This window comes from Triturus cristatus, chromosome 2_1, assembly GCF_964204655.1.
Source record: "Triturus cristatus chromosome 2_1, aTriCri1.1, whole genome shotgun sequence".
Classification (NCBI taxonomy): Eukaryota; Metazoa; Chordata; class Amphibia; order Caudata; family Salamandridae; genus Triturus; species Triturus cristatus.
This window is the reverse complement of record NC_140581.1, coordinates 759,720,073-759,736,953: the sequence shown is the minus strand read 5'-3', so window position 1 is coordinate 759,736,953 and position 16,881 is coordinate 759,720,073. Positions and strand designations below refer to the sequence as shown.

At 47.8% G+C, this 16,881-nt stretch overlaps 1 protein-coding gene across 1 annotated transcript in view; it reads right to left on the bottom strand.

The window, feature by feature from the left end:
* The window catches only part of PHAX (phosphorylated adaptor for RNA export), an 83,668-nt gene extending 74,218 nt beyond the window's left edge, over positions 1-9,450 (bottom strand). Inside the window, exon 1 of the mRNA XM_085632695.1 lies at positions 9,103-9,450. Within this exon, the coding sequence (XP_085488821.1) occupies positions 9,103-9,198 (96 nt within the window). The 5' untranslated portion in view covers positions 9,199-9,450. The remainder of the gene's footprint in view (positions 1-9,102) is intronic.
* Between the last annotated feature and the right edge of the window lie 7,431 nt (positions 9,451-16,881).

The window sequence follows — 16,881 nt, the reverse complement described above, 5'->3', positions numbered from 1 at the left end:
CTGTGCCTGCCTACAATAGTTAAAAACACCAAGAAGGGAGAGGATGTGGCGCAACTGCCATGGCCGGTGAGCTGTGACAGCCTCCCGTGAAGTGGGGCGGACGGCAAGGGACCCCACTGGAGACCGGTGAGAAGCTTGTGGGCTTTGATTTTACCAACCACGATCCTGCAGGGCCGCACTGAGGGAGGCCACATGCTGCACAGCAGACTTAAGACTTCCTGGGGAACGCTCGTTTATGGGGAGGGTTTTCAACACCATAAAATCAACCTGGCTCGCATTTTCCATCGCATCCTAACCCGCAAGGAGACTTTGTTATCCATGCATTTCCTAGTGCAGTGCTTCTTTACAGGGAGTATTTGAAGTGCCTGTGATTCGCTGGACCATCAGAGCCTCGTGGGCCTTGTTGCACTCTATCGCCCTTTGCCTAGTCTGTCCCCCAGACAGCTCTCTATGACCTGCGCTGGCCTTGAGCCCCTCTCCATGTTTGTGGCTGCTCTGATTGAAACAGCGCACGCCTCTTGCTTCCTGCAGCAGGCAGAGTGTTGCCGGAGCAGTGGCTGTGTGTTCCTTTGAGCCCTTTGCTGCAAAGTTGGGGATACTGCTCCTGTAAAGTGACCCGCCCGGATCCTGCCCCCTCGCTCATCCATGCCGCTGCGGGGGAAGCGCTGCTGCTGCCTGCCTCATCCATGCTCGGAGGAACAGGAGCCAGTGCCCCTTGCCGTCCCGGGGCGCACCGCCGAGGCTGTCCTACAACACACCTTGCCTGCAGTGGACAAATGCCTGTGGTGTGTTTGAAAAACATGCGGCCGCCATTGTCCAGGCTCATTAAAGTGCGGCTGTGAACGAAAGTGAAAGCGCCAGACAGTGTCAAACTGTTACTGGTGGGGTGAGGCGGGAGGGAGGGACGCAACTAGAATCTTACTCTAGTGAGGTAAACAAACCCATCTACAGCATTTACCTTACGGGAGCAAGTAGCGGTGGGCAAGATAATTGCAAACAGATGGCGCCGCTGCTCGCTCCCGCAAGGAAAACGCTGTCCATGCATGAGTACTCATTGGAAACAGTGCAGTACATGCACGAGTTTCCAAGAAAGTACAGAGTGATTCCAAAAGGTCACTCCAAAGCAGCGCTTGCACGCTGCGTAGGCGAGACCTAAAACTAGGAAGCCAGTAGTTATGCACAGATTAGGGCTGGAAGATAAATGACAATACGTAAGCAAATAAATCTACAGTAGTTTCTAGGGACGTAAATAAATCTCACCATGTTAGGTTAAAGAATAATGGTTGCATCCTATGTGTCATAGATAAAATACTGAGTGCCAAATGTTTGTACAAAAATATATATCATATACCAGACGATCAAAACTCCCATGTCGGAGCACAAAGAGTAAACCTTCACCCAGCCTCATGTCAAATATAAAATACTGAGTGCCAATAATTTGTAATAGAATTGTATAACAGACAAACAAAACCCGATATCGGAGCACAACGTGTAAAGAGTCACCCGGCCCCATGTACGGCTGGTAGTGGCTAAAACAGATGCCCGAATTCTACATTGGTTGTACTTGTGAAGTTACCTGAATGGGTAACGCACAGTTGAGAATCTAGCGAGCGTGGATGGCCGAGAAGATCAGATACCGAGTAAGGATATCTGAACAGAAAAACAGAAAAAGGGGGATACCCACATGTGGCAACTAGGATACGGTAATAACTAACCGCCATAATCTGCACTTACCTGTGACACCGGGTACGCTGCACACGCCATTCCGCAGTTCCTCGATAACCCGGAAGTAATGTCCTGACCCTACGTGGTCTCTAAATAGGCGAGACCTTAAAAAAACTAGAAAGTAAACTTGAAGAAAAACATACGAGTCCTGGAAGGGTACCTACAAGCGTGTTGAGACTAACTATAAGTCCCAGCAAACACGTGGAGCAAGTGGCAATTTACGATAACTGGAATAAGTCTGATTCCAAAACTCAACAGAGTGAATGAGTCCATAAAATTTTTGGTCACAGTCAGGTCCAATAATTAATAATAATTAACACTCCAAATATTATAGATCCTAAACAACACGTAAACACTCGCGAGTGAAGGCACAAAACCCATGTGATATATTTACAGAGCCTGAGAGGTTTCCAAGTAGTTGACGTTTCTTAAAACCACAGCGTGAGCTGAGGAGAAATCCCTAGTGTACCAGAAACGTACCTCTTGCATCTTGGTATAATACTAAGACAGGAGCGGACAACAAGAAGTAGTGGCAGCCCATATCGACTACAACTAATACGATTCAAGATTTTGAAGAGATCACAGAGGTAGGACCTGTGCACCATAAAGAAGAAGGTACTATGGTGAGGAGTGATTTAATTTTTCCAAAGAACTGCAGGCCAGACAGTAGAGGTGTGTCTTGGAAAATAAGAGAAAGGACCACCCGAATCTCGGTCTCTAAGCATACCGCAAAAAATTCATACGGTTTAGGCATGGTTATATTAAGTGTACAACATTCAATTTATGACCATATGCTTTATGTGGGTGCATCAGCAGAATACAAAGAGAAAAATATAATGATGGAGAACCCAATTACTTCACACATGTTACAAGTATAGATAATCGGGATAAACAATCGAAGGCACATGTGTTATGGTGCTTGACAAGGGCTAGTGTAATGCATCGAGGTAATCTCACACGTATGACCCACAGTGCAATTGACAACACAACTATAATACTAGTTCATATCACCCTGTGAAAGAGACCACCCATCTAGAAGCTTAATCTCCTAAGAAATATTGCATCTCGTGGTCAGTGTTCAAACCACATTTTACCGCTTTGAGTCGCATAATCCAAATTTCCTCAGTGCGACGAAGTTTCAGCTCCCTGTTAGCCCCCCTCTGATTCAGTGGGATTGATTCAATCCCAAAAAACAAGAATTGCTTGAGGGGTCCTTGTGCTTTGCAGTCCATGGCATGACTGCCACTGGATACTTTTCATCGCATTGTTTTAGTGCCCTGGCAAGTTCACCGATTCGTTCTTTTAGCATTCTATTGGCGCTGCCCACATACTGTTTTTTGCATTTACACTCGATGTACACCACATATTTAGAAATGCATTTGATATTTTGTCTAATCACAAACTCTCGTCCATCCGGTCAAAACTTTTTTTTAGTAAGTGATGCCCACCTACATACCCCACATGAGCCACATTGGTGGAAACCCAGTGAGAGTTTGTTCATAACACGTATTTTACTACATGCGGACCTAAACATATTCATGTTCAATCACCTGCCCCCAGGGAGTAATCTCCCTGTGAACGGCTGGTATGTTCACTCTTCTTCATGCACAGCATGACTGTCAGAATCTGTGTCGGAATTCCCACGGAGGCAGAACGCTGCTAGCTCCCAATGCCCACCTCCCGGAACGCACCGTAGAATACAATGGCTCCAGGCAGGGGGAAAGGGGAATGGGACAAGAAGAGACACTCGAGCTTTTCTGGACTCCTTTTTCTATTCTTGATATTGTTGTCTGGAGTACCTAATGCACAGAGGGAGAAATCACTTAACCTTATTTACTCTAAATACCTGACTGCTTCAGTTCTCCCTTGTTGTTACCTTCCCTACCCAGGTTTGCTGGAGTTTGAGCTCCTCTTCGGATTCAGCTGACTACTTCTGGCATGTGTTTCTATCAACCTAATGCACAAAGAGATATTATTCAGTCAGGTGTTTACCTATTCTCTCCTCAGGTCTCTTTACTCCTTCGCCTCCCCTTCTTTTCTCTTACCTTGTGTAGTCTGACTGAATGATTATCAAGGGGGTCTACTGCTAGCGAGGACTGCACTGCTCTTGGTGAATGGTGGGATGACCACAGAGTCTTAATGGGCTATAGTTCTGCTTCTGGTGATGTGATCCACAGGCAATTCTTGGCTTTCAACGGGAAGCGCGCAAAAAGGTAAGTAAAAGGAAAGTTAGGAAGGAGAGAATAGGGAAGAACGCAAGCGGGGAGATTCGAAGGGGGGGGGGGGAATACGCCAGGCAGCGTGGTCTCTTCACATTCAGCAAATGAGTACAAGAAGTTCTAGTCTTTAACAGTTGATCTTACTTGTTTCTGGAAGTCTGGACACGAATTCTTTAGCTCCCTAAAACTCGACGATTTCCCACCGGAGCAGGAAGGCTGCTAAGTTCTTCTTGGAATATTACTGCTCCTATCACTCCTGGAAATTATTTATCTCTTCTCTCACTGAAGGCTCTCAGGCGGACTGTGAGGGAATATTCCCATAATACTGGAGCTCGGAATTTCACTCTTCAATCCCTCTTCCGCAGCTTACGGAAGAATTCGCCACCGCATGTGACGCACACTGGAATTTACTCAAGTTCTACGGAGTGCACCCAAAACACAACTTCTCTCACAAAGGACTAAATTGAAGTGCGCATGAGAACGCTCTTCGCTGACGCACGAAACCTCGTATCTCGCGAGATCCCGTGCGTCAAACAGTACTTAGATAGTTCTGATGAGTCAAGCGGCCATCTTGAAATGGTGCGCTTAATCTCTAATAGGCATTTGTCCAAACGTTACAGCAGGAGGGTTTAACCGTCACTCGAGATCTTTTCTGATGCAAATTGAGGGTAGCGACGGTTTTTGCTTCCCTGACAATGACCAAACGTAGTCAATCACACACTGTCACTATGGAAAGAAGTTTTTTTTTTTTCTTCCCGTCTCTTGTTTCACTCTACTTTTTTCTCTCTTGTCTCTACTTACTGGTCTAACAGTGTCGCGATCCCATTCCCACCAACCAGTGGCACACTAGTAAATCATAAGTTAAATGAGTTGTGTGTCACCACTGCTTACTCCTCAGATGTATGGTGTGAAGCACATACCATTGACTATGTAATTTGTACTAAAAGGTCACTTATTTGCTGATGTGTGTTTATCACTTAGGGTTCTCACCAAACGTCAATATCATGACATGTAACAAATTATCCAGTTTGTATTTTCAGGACACATGATGTTCCATTGTACATCTTTTCAGCCCTGAAGAAGTCGTGGGGTACCTCCCCCGACAAAACACGTGTTGGCTGGGTAACCGTTCAGGAATAAAGAAGAAAAGATATCAATCACGATTACTCTTTTCTGATGTTACTGAACGGATGTGCCTTTCTAAATTCCTTTTACAACTGTATGCTACATTGAAAGAAGTTTTTGATACTTTATACGTGTGCACAGGCTTGTTGTAATTGTTTGTATGACCTTTGGTCTATTTCCAAATGAGTTTTAGGGGTTCTCCCTCACCTGTTGCTCCGTCTAACATAGCATTAGCCAAACCATACGCACACTTCTTGTTGGCGCCATCTCCTACTACATCTAAGCAACCCCCTTTCTTTCATGTTCCCTCAAGTATTGTATGGAGTACAACAAGAAGTTTGATTTGTAAAAATATATTTGGACCTCTTATACACGGTCTATATATCATGCACTATCAGTGCAGAAAGCAAGCAGTAATAAAAGCAAAACATTACATAAGCACCTGAAAACACTGTTTCTGTTGCTTTTAATGGCATGAAAATGTGTAACCACTGTTTAAGGTATTGAAATCACTGGAAATAACTGTAAAAAGTGCACCAGAATTTAGCAAAAATAGAAACTGAAAACAGTAAAGCTTATTCATATCCTGTACATTTAACCTTAAAATACAACCCACTTGGTCATGTAGACCATAACTATAGCACTGTCATAAATAGATGATATATCAATTATATATAGTCTTCAATATGTTCTGCAAACAAAGCCCTAAAAGTCATCTGAACCTAGACTATGGCAGTTACCATGGATAAATAATTATATTCATTTATCTACCAATCTTGGAGGCTCATGACTAGTACAAAAAAGACTGACAGCATGTTACATCGCTGAAGAAAGGCCCCTATGTAAACAATAGATGGACCTTGAAACAGTCTGACTAAATAATGTTACACTATAGACTTAAAATCATACAATACTCTAAAAAAAAATCCTAGAGTGGACACCACTCTTAGTACTCCATATTGGATAGTATTTTTCCCTGGGGCGCTTTACTTGAAACTTTGCGGTAGAATTCTTTTGATAAAGGAAAATGTATTTGCCCAATGTGATGTTTTCCAAAGTAAGCAGCACATAATTCTTCTGGCTCTAAAAATAGAGTACATTCATATATTGATGTTTAACCCCAAAAAATTATTTATTGGTAAAAAGAGAAAAAATAGAGTGCATTCATATATTATAACACATGAATGTATATATTGGTAAAAAAAGAAAATCAAGCTCTTTGCTCACCTAAGGAAGCTGCACTCCCTGATTTTTGTGTGTGTGCTAATAGTGGTGTCCTCTTTAGGATCTTTTAGAGTATTGTAGGTTTTTAAGTCTGCAGTATAATATTATAACTTTTTTTGTACAATTAGAAAGAAACTTCCAAAATTGGGAGAAAAATCAATGGCATTATTTAAACATAGTAACTGCCATACTCTAGGCGCAGATAACTAATCGTGGTCTTTGTTTACATACCCTTTGACTGTGTATATAATTGATATAGCACCCATTTAGGATAACAGCTACAGTTATGGTCTTAATGACCAAGTAGGTTGTACTTTGTGGTCAAAAGTACATCATATATTTCATTACAGCTGTGCTTTCTGAGCAAATTTTGTTTTAAGCGTGTGTGCAATTGTTTTTATCATGCTTGTATGTGAATTGTATGTTGGTTTCAGGCATGTTCCTAACTTAATATGGTGGTTTTATAATATTAGCCACATGGAAACTCTGTGTGAAAGCTTTCTAACTGTGGGTCTTGAAGAAGGTGGTTGCTATTACTCTTTACCACCGAAGCCAGTTGATGAATACTGTGCACTCATTTCCTTTCACAGTCCAATTGACTGAAATAAGGACTAGCGACCTTCACCATGAAATAATGAGGAATGAGAAATAGTTATAAAACCAAATAAAAGAGTGGGTTTTGTATGTAAGCTTGAATTGTGTCTGAATTGCCATTTTAATACATGTACATTGTTTCCAAAAACCGAGAGTAAATAATATAATGTTTGCATGTTTTTTAATTTTTGCACAGCATATATATTAATGTATCATTAGATCTTCTAGTACATAGAGGACAAAAGGGGAGTTTTAGTCCTTTTGTCTCCTAATCGCAACATTCTTGACAGAACAGCTCAAGATGTATTTTAATTGAACACATTTCCTCACATGTTAAATCTACCCTCTAATCTAGCACGACCCTGCATGCTGGAACAGATAAGACGATGCATTTAACACACAAAAAAGAAAACTACATGTCCCAAAATGTAAAAGGGAAAGCGGGCTGGCTTGTGTTACATGAGAAGAAGCCTCTTGAGAGCTATACTTTACAAAGCATATCGGATCTGGTGTTGGCTATTTGCGTTCCTTCGGCTTTTAATGCTTATTTTGTTTGTGATTTCCTTTATGAAGCCATGCACTGCAGGGAAACCAGCTTTGTCTAAAAGCAAAAAATGTATTCTAATTGTAAAAGCACACATTGCACCAGTGCTGAAGAGTGCTACTTATTGTACAGATGTGCAAGAGCTGAATTCAGTCACTCACAATCAGGGAGACCAGTGGTTGAAGTGTGCTAATCTTGTGTCCCATGCTGTGGTGGAAGGAAGCAAAATGTAAGTGACAATACAGTAGACCAGTAGATGAAGAGGGATGACTGAAAGCCCCTCCACATAAGTATGTATACAGTGTAGGATATGAAGGGGAACCTGCAACAATTATTGGGGTGGATCTGGGCAGACCCCAGTGAAATATGCTGAATTTGTCCCATTGTAACCTTCTGGCTTCATGGCACATTCACGAGTGCCTGCAGGAGATGAGGAGGATTTTCACTTTCAACTGAGACCAACACATAAGGTTCCACTTAAAAGGTAATCAGCCCTCCTTTTGTTTGGAGCCTAATCCAATGTGGGAGCTATCTGATCCTAACAATGAGAAGCCAACGCAATGAAGAGAAACAAAGGCACTCGCCTCATAATCACTTCAAGAATGCTAAAGAGAGAGCTTTTTGACCTACATACTGTTAGGCGCTATACTAAAGAGTGCTTGGTCTGGAAAAAGTCAAGACTTAAGAAGCAACAACGTGGTTATGAGTATTCTGCAATATTAAGGTTTTATTAGTACCCAAATGGACTGTTTTTAGCAACCTCTGAAAAACAAAAGATTGAGGAACATGCAATAAGGTCCTAAACCTATTTCCTGCAGTTTGCATGCAGCTCTTTGATGTTGGTTTAGATCATTGTGCTATACCAGTACTGTAACTTATTAACTGCAAGTAAAAAACGGACCCCTGAAACAAGACGCAGTAATAAACTAAACTAGCTACAAAAAACACAGATCTGCGATAGGTTACGATTGTGCCTTAGAGCAGGCACACTTCCTGTGTCATGTGAAAGTGGACTGTCAGGCTCTTCTTTTCAGTACTCCGCCCCTCGTGACACCAGACCCTTTCAGCAGTCATATGGGATCCAGCAGTAATTTTGTTATGATTTGTATATATAATTGGCTAACGCCAGGCCTACACATGAACATGGCTGAGAAGCTGAACTAGCAGCCTCAGGGATGCCACTCGTCAACTACAAGCTCTTTCTTCCTTAAAGATGTTGCCAGGATGACGCTGAATTCTAAATAGTACATATGCGTATTGCCGTAGACACTAAGGTTCACGTGCATGTCTCGGCGCTGACAGAATGACAGGGGTTACTCGTCTGACCTACTGCAGTAGTAACTGGCGCTGCGATAAGAAGCGGCGGCCGCAAGCCCCTGCAGAGAAAGCAGCAGGTGACAACCTGGCGTAGGTCTACCGAAGCCCTGGCAATAGGTAGAAACTAACGGAGACACAATCACCTATAAAGTGCTAGCGTAAGATGCAGGCGTCTCCCATGGGACGAGACACTATCGTTCAAAACACACACGCGCTGCGGAGTAAGCGGATCTCCGTGCCACCTGCCCTGTGGCTCTTTGGGAGCTGGCGGGAAACTCACAGAGATGGAATACTGCTTTGTGCTGAAGCTGCGGGTAGCTGAAGCGGCGGGTGGGATATTCAAGCATTCAGTACCTGTTCTTGCGGATCTCTCTCCACCACCACGGCTGGAACAGCGACTTTCATATCCGAATCTGAGTCGGAGATCTCGCCATCCTCCACCTCCGCCATCTTCTTCCTCGGAGCCTCAACGTCTTCGCTGGTGCTGCCTCACACAACGGAATGGGGCATCTATGGTAACTCCCCACTCCAATATGGAGTCTAGTGCCGCTCTAATGAATGCTAGGTCGACGCTGAAGAATCCATGGAAACAGATAGCGACACTAGATAGACTAACCATAGGCGCATAACGTCTAGGTAGCGGCCATTTTGGAACAGGTTACACATATATATTTCTAATAGTAAAAGGCATCACGGTCCAATGGGAGCTCCCGGTTTCCTGCAATAATGTATTCAAAATGGCGCGTGCGAGTGGGTGTGCTACTCCACGTTTATTTATTAGTTTTTATATAGCTCGATCTTTACCCTAGGGTCTCAGAGCGTTTTACAATAGATGCAGTTACATACATAAGGACTTCAGAGTCCACGAATTACATAAAAGATAGGAAACACTTAAACTCTAAACTCACATGAGAATGGTAATTTCTACTGCAGATACTAGAGGTTAGAGTTACAGACACACTAGTTGCAAATTCACTCAATATTATATTTTAAGAAAATTTGAAGCGATTATGGTTGGACAAATATATATTACATACTGTAGAACTTTAGACTGTCACTGACGTTTATAAATGTTCTTAGTTTCTGGGGAGCCTGTTTTATATTTTAATATTCAGTTACTAACATTTATAAGAAACAACAGAATTTAAAGAAATTTCCAAGTTAATACATACGTAGCTCCAACATCAATGTAGTTTCAGAACTTTTAGGAACACTGAAAGAGAGACGGCTAGATTGCCGACTTTGGCCCTGGAAACCAGGGCTCATGCCACGGGGTCGCGTTCACAACCTGTGATTCTGGGCAAATCACTTAATCTCCCTGTGCCTGAATGTGTCCTTGTGTAATGTAACCGGTGCTCATGTAAAGCGCTCCAATACTTTCAGGTCGAGTTTGCGCTATATAAATCTGCATAACGAAACACTCAACTTTTCAAGACCAATGCGGGATATCTACGTGGTGGGAGGACCACCTCTTTTCCTGTCATTTATTAAAAACAGTTACATGCCATGAACCTTTATGTGATCAGCTAATGCACTTTGGGTGTTGCAGTATTGCTTTGCTTCCATTGAACTATTTAGACTAGTGTACTTAAAACAGTGTCCTTGGTCACATGCCTTTGTATGGTTCTGCTGTTGGGGTTTGTGTATTCCTGCCAGACAGTGAGACAGAAGTGACTGAGTTTAGGCAGGATGGGTCATCCTGCCTGGATTGCTTGGTGGCGGAGCTTTTTCCTGGCCGCTTACCTGCCTCCAGTGCACATATAAAGGAACCTTGCACTAGTCTTTTGTCACCCCAGACTTCTTGGAGCTTTGGCAGTGGAAGGGAAGAGCTTTCCAGAACCAGATGTGGGGATAGTCTAGAAGATTCCCCCCACTTCAAAGGCAGGAAGCAGGCATAAATATTGGCCCCTCGGAACACTTCAGTAGACCCCTGGACCTGTTAAAGACTTCAGAAGGCCTGCCTTGTACCGCAGAGGATTGCCCTGCTGCTCACAGCCTGCCTTGTCCTTTAGAGGACTGTCCTGTTGCTTGAAGCCTGTCTTTTTATTCAGGAGACTACCCTGCTGCTTGGGAACTGCTTTGCTGCTTGGAGGAGAAAAAGCCCTCTCCTTAAACGCAGGACAACCAGGGTGACTCAAAGGGCTAGGGTTGTTGGCTGGTCTTCTGTTTGAGCTACAGAGACAAAATAAGCTCCAGAGACCTTGATCCCTGCACCTGGTCTCTGCTGCCGTTAGTCCTAAACCACCAAGTGGTGCCCACTGGCCTGGACCATTGGAAGTGGTGTTAGAGGTGCTGCTCCTCATTAACCCTAAAAGTTGGAATTTTTCACCCAAAAATGCCAGAAGATCTGTCAGAACAACAGGACCTACATGCCAGCCGATTCGCCCAAGGTGTTTCGCTGGTTGGCCTGATTTCGTGGTAGCTCTCGCTACTTTCTTCTCCGCTGCAGCAAATCCTGGGAGTCTTCTCCTAGTTGTGGGTCCCATAGTTCCGTACCATAAAGTGCTGCTCTACTTGTTTGAGCATTATAAATCTCTACAGCTGGTAATATGGGGGTTCAGTTTATTTTTTTTAAATTGTACATATTGGCAGAATTCACCTGTGTATGGGCTATTGTTAATAATAGGGTGACCCCCCCTGTGACCCACAGGCGGTCGCTCCTATCCCCTGCTGCTGCCTACGCCTGCCGCTGCCTACGCCTGCCGCTGCCTTTCACCCACTGCAACCCCCGTTGGCGCCACTTACCTCCTTCCGCCGCTCTCAGGTACCGGCCTCCGCTCGCTGCCTGCTTGTTTTTCTTCTTTTTCGCCGTTTCCGCCGCCACTGCCCCGGTCACTCTTTCCCCTCCTCCCGCTTCCCTGTTCCGGTCCCCGCAGTCCCGCCTCCCCTCACTGCCCATTGGCTACCCAGCCTCCCGCCTCCCTGCTGACCCTCCCTCCGGGCTCCTACTTAGGGATCCTCACCGCGCTGGTCAGTGTGACCCCCCTGTGTCCCACAGGCGGTCGCTCCTATCCCCTGCTGCTGCCTACGCCTGCCGCTGCCTACGCCTGCCGCTGCCTTTCACCCACTGCAACCCCCGTTGGCGCCACTTACCTCCTTCCGCCGCTCTCAGGTACCGGCCTCCGCTCGCTGCCTGCTTGTTTTTCTTCTTTTTCGCCGTTTCCGCCGCCACTGCCCCGGTCACTCTTTCCCCTCCTCCCGCTTCCCTGTTCCGGTCCCCGCAGTCCCGCCTCCCCTCACTGCCCATTGGCTACCCAGCCTCCCGCCTCCCTGCTGACCCTCCCTCCGGGCTCCTACTTAGGGATCCTCACCGCGCTGGTCAGTGTGACCCCCCTGTGACCCACAGGCGGTCGCTCCTATCCCCTGCTGCTGCCTACGCCTGCCGCTGCCTACGCCTGCCGCTGCCTTTCACCCACTGCAACCCCCGTTGGCGCCACTTACCTCCTTCCGCCGCTCTCAGGTACCGGCCTCCGCTCGCTGCCTGCTTGTTTTTCTTCTTTTTCGCCGTTTCCGCCGCCACTGCCCCGGTCACTCTTTCCCCTCCTCCCGCTTCCCTGTTCCGGTCCCCGCAGTCCCGCCTCCCCTCACTGCCCATTGGCTACCCAGCCTCCCGCCTCCCTGCTGACCCTCCCTCCGGGCTCCTACTTATGACGCCCCTTCCGCGACCGCGCAGCGGACGCGCGCAGCGGGAGCGCCGAATGAGCACCAAAGGTGCGCCAAAGGTAAGCCCGTCTGCGCCCGTCCGCGCCTGGACCGCGCCCAGCGCCAGACTCCCTGGTCCCCGCGCCCGCCAGCCCCCCCGCAGGATCTACGACTTCGCTACGCTCATCGCACTCAAAACCGCCCGAGCCCCCGGATGCTACCGAGCGTCCCCGCGACGCACCCATGGACCCTTCACCTGCCGATCCTGCAACTTCTCTTGCCTCCAAACAAGCACCACGCCCACCAAGACGGACAACAGCAACCACCTCAAGTGCATCCTGCTCAACACCCGCTCCGTCCACAGACACGCCGTGGAACTCTGGAACCTCCTCGACACCGCATCTCCGGACGTCGCCTTCCTCACGGAAACCTGGATGAACGACTCTTCAGCCCCCGACATCGCCATAGCCATCCCGGACGGCTACAAGATCATCAGGAAGGATCGCGTCAACCAGACCGGAGGAGGCATCGCCATCGTACACAAGAGCACCATTCGCATCTCGACTGACTCCATCGACGTATTCAACGCCGCCGAATACCTGCACTTCCAGATCCACACCGACCCCAAGACTACCCTCAGAGGCACCCTCATCTACAGACCCCCGGGACCACGCGCACAGTTCTGCGAAGACATCGCCGACTTCATCAGCCCTCACGCCCTCCCCTCCGCCGACTACATCCTCCTCGGGGACCTCAACTTCCACCTGGAGAACAACAATGACCACAACACCACCGCCCTGCTGGATAACCTCGCCAACCTCGGACTTCAGCAACTGGTCAACACCCCCACCCACTTCGCCGGCCACACGCTCGACCCACTCTTCTCGTCCAGCAAGCACGTCACCTTTAGCCACTCCACCGGACTTCACTGGACCGACCACAGCTGCGTCCATTTCAGCTTCAGAAAGAACACGGTCCACAATCACCCGAAGCAGGCTCCCCACAGAAACTGGAGCAAGATCACCGCCGACCAGCTCGCCACCTCCCTCAGCCAGAGCCCACCTGCCAGGACCACGGACCCTAACACAGCTGCCCTCGACCTCACGCAGTGGCTGACCTCCTGTGCCGACGACCTCGCCCCACTGAAGAACCCCCCCTCCAGACCCAGAAGCAAGAAGGCCCCCTGGTTCACCGACGAACTCAAGGACTCCAAGAAGGCCTGCCGCACCCTCGAGAAGGCCTGGCTCCTCAACAAGACCGCCGACAACAGAACAGCACTCAAACTCGCCACTCGCAGACATCACCAGCTCATCCGCACCACCAAGAAGAAATCCCTGCGGGAACGACTGGACAAGAACGCCCATGACAGCAAGGAGCTCTTCAACATCGTCAAGGAGTTCTCCAACCCCAGCACCGGCAACAACGACATCACTCCCTCACAGGACCTCTGCGACTCCCTCGCCTCGTACTTCCACCGCAAGATCGCCGACATCCACAACAGCTTCGACATTTCACCCCCGCACCCATCGGTTGTACCTTCGCGCCCCGCCGCCACCCTCCAGACATGGACCGAGGTGACCCCCGAAGACACGTCACGCATGATGAACACCATCCACTCCGGATCTCCGACCGACCCGTGCCCCCATCATGTCTTCAACAAGGCAGCCTCTACCATCGCACCCCACCTCCGAGACATCATCAACACCTCCTTCAACACAGCAACCTTCCCGGAGAGCTGGAAGCACGCCGAACTCAGCGCTCTGCTGAAGAAACCAACAGCGGACCCGACCGACCTCAAGAACTACCGCCCCATCTCGCTCCTTCCTTTCCCGGCCAAAGTCATCGAGAAGGTCGTCAACAAGCAACTGGCAGCCTTCCTCGAGACGAACGGATCCCTCGACCCATCACAGTCCGGATTCAGAGCCAACCACAGCACCGAGACAGCCCTCATCGCAGCCACCGACGACATCCGAGCCCTGCTCGACAACGGCGAAACAGCGGCACTCATCCTCCTAGACCTCTCCGCAGCATTTGACACTGTCTGCCACCGCACACTAGTCCAACGCCTCAACGACACCGGCATCCAAGGGAAGGCTCTGGAATGGATCATCTCATACCTCTCCGGCAGAACACAGAGAGTACGCCTCCCTCCGTTCCGCTCCGAGGCCACCGAAGTCATCTGCGGCGTCCCGCAAGGATCGTCGCTCAGCCCTACTCTCTTCAACATCTACATGAAACCCCTCGCTGCCATCGCACGCCAACACAACCTCAACATCATTTCCTACGCCGATGACACCCAGCTGATTCTCTCCCTCTCCAGAGACCCCGACACCGCCAAAGCCAGCCTGCACGAAGGGATGACAGACGTCGCTGAATGGATGAACATCAGCCGCCTGAAACTGAACACGGACAAGACAGAAGTCCTCATTCTGGGACCATCACCCTCCGCATGGGACGACTCCTGGTGGCCCCCGGCACTAGGCACCGCACCTGAACCGACGGACCACGCACGCAACTTGGGCGTCATACTGGATTCCTCCCTATCGATGACCAGACAAGTCAACGCCGTCTCCTCAGCTTGCTTCCACAACCTCCGCTTGCTCCGAAAGATCTTCCGATGGATCCCGACCGAGACCAGGAAGACGGTCACCCACGCTCTCGTCACCAGCAGACTAGACTACGGAAACACCCTCTACGCCGGTACTACAGCCAAGCTTCAGAAAAGACTTCAGCGTATCCAGAACGCCTCCGCCCGACTCATCCTGGACGTCCCCCGACGCAGCCACATCTCGTGCCACCTGAGAGACCTGCACTGGCTCCCTGTCAACAAGAGGATCACGTTCAGACTCCTCACCCACGCACACAAGTCCCTCCACGACCTAGGCCCAGGGTACCTCAACAGCCGCCTCACCTTCTACACGCCCACCCGCCGGCTACGTTCCGCTAACCTCGCCCTCGCCGTCGTCCCTCGCATCCAGAGAGCCACCGCTGGAGGAAGGTCATTCTCCTACCTGGCAGCTAAGACTTGGAACTCCCTACCCGTCCACCTGCGGATGACCCAGGACCACCTGGCCTTCAGGAAACAGCTCAAGACCTGGCTGTTCGAGCAGTAGCAGACCCCCTTCCCCAAGCGCCTTGAGACCCTTACGGGTGAGTAGTGCGCGATATAAGTTCCATGATTGATTGATTGATTGATTGATTAATGTTTTGCACATCTCTGGACAGCAACAGCGCAGATGCTGATTGACATTTGCTTAGAAATGGGTTAGTAGTACAAAATTATTTATGACGTGTCAACATTCGGTTCCCTTAAAATGTTTTATCTCTAATCATGCCATGCTGAAACTGCAGTCTTTTTTCATTTTGAATGTGGAAAATGTGTTTAAAAAACGCTTGGTTTTGGGAGTGAGCCAGAGATTTTTCATTTTCTACTAGAGACGCTGCCTGCTCTTTATGATTTTGACAGATTTGAGAAGACCTTTCTGTTCAACTAGGGACTTTGTCTGTTTCTCTTATGATTTGCTGTTAATTTGAGCTTGGCATTTTTCCGATTTCTAACTATGTAATTTGCATTTGCGCCTTCATTGAATTTAACATTGACTCTATACAGCTTGATTTTGAGATTTCATAAATAAAAAACTTTAACTTTTCCCTAGAACTAAGTTATTGAGTTGTCCCAGTTACTTACTATGATAAGTTAATTTTGGGTCTGATGTTGAGGACGGGCTTTTAATGCAACCGGAGTGGAACCGCCAGAGGTAAGAATTTGGAGTGTTTTTTTTAATTGTGGTGTGTCCTGAATTTTGGGATTTGGGGTTCTACTCCCATACTTTTGTTGGGATGGGAATATTTCCTGCATGGTGAACGGTCATGTAGTCCTGCCCTGGGTGCCTGACTGCTCGTGAAACTGGTATCCTGCCATTTTGTTTGGGCCTGGCATCACGCTAATCTGTGCAAGGCCCTGAATTTTTTCTGTGAGCTGGAGCGGTGTCAAAGTGTGCTTTCATAGTAGACAATGGACTCCTGTTCGTGACCTGGGTAAGTCACATAAATTGGTGATGACAGCATACTGAGTTATTATGAATGTTTAGAATGACTTGACCTTTTTCTCTGTATCAGGAGACAACACCGTCTACAGATCCCTCTAGTGTAAAGGTCTGACCCCAAGACCTTCCAGTGACCTTCTGTGTGCATTTAAAGTGCTTGTATGTGTAATAGGGTATGATAAATGTGTTGTAGTTAAACTGTGTGTGTGGTGAGAGTCTAAGTACTTAAATAAGTGAGGTCCATTGCCCCAGGTTTAGCATGGTACAAGAAGAGGTTGGATACTGCTTGCCCAGATAGTGTAAGTATATTGCCTGCCTTCCTGTGGTTGGACAGTGAAGATCCATACACTGAAGTGAGTGAGGATAGAGACCGGGCTGCCTTCAGAAATGTAATGAGGTCTCTATTGGGGTGAAGGTGTGTCCTAACAGCCAGAGCTGCTGACTC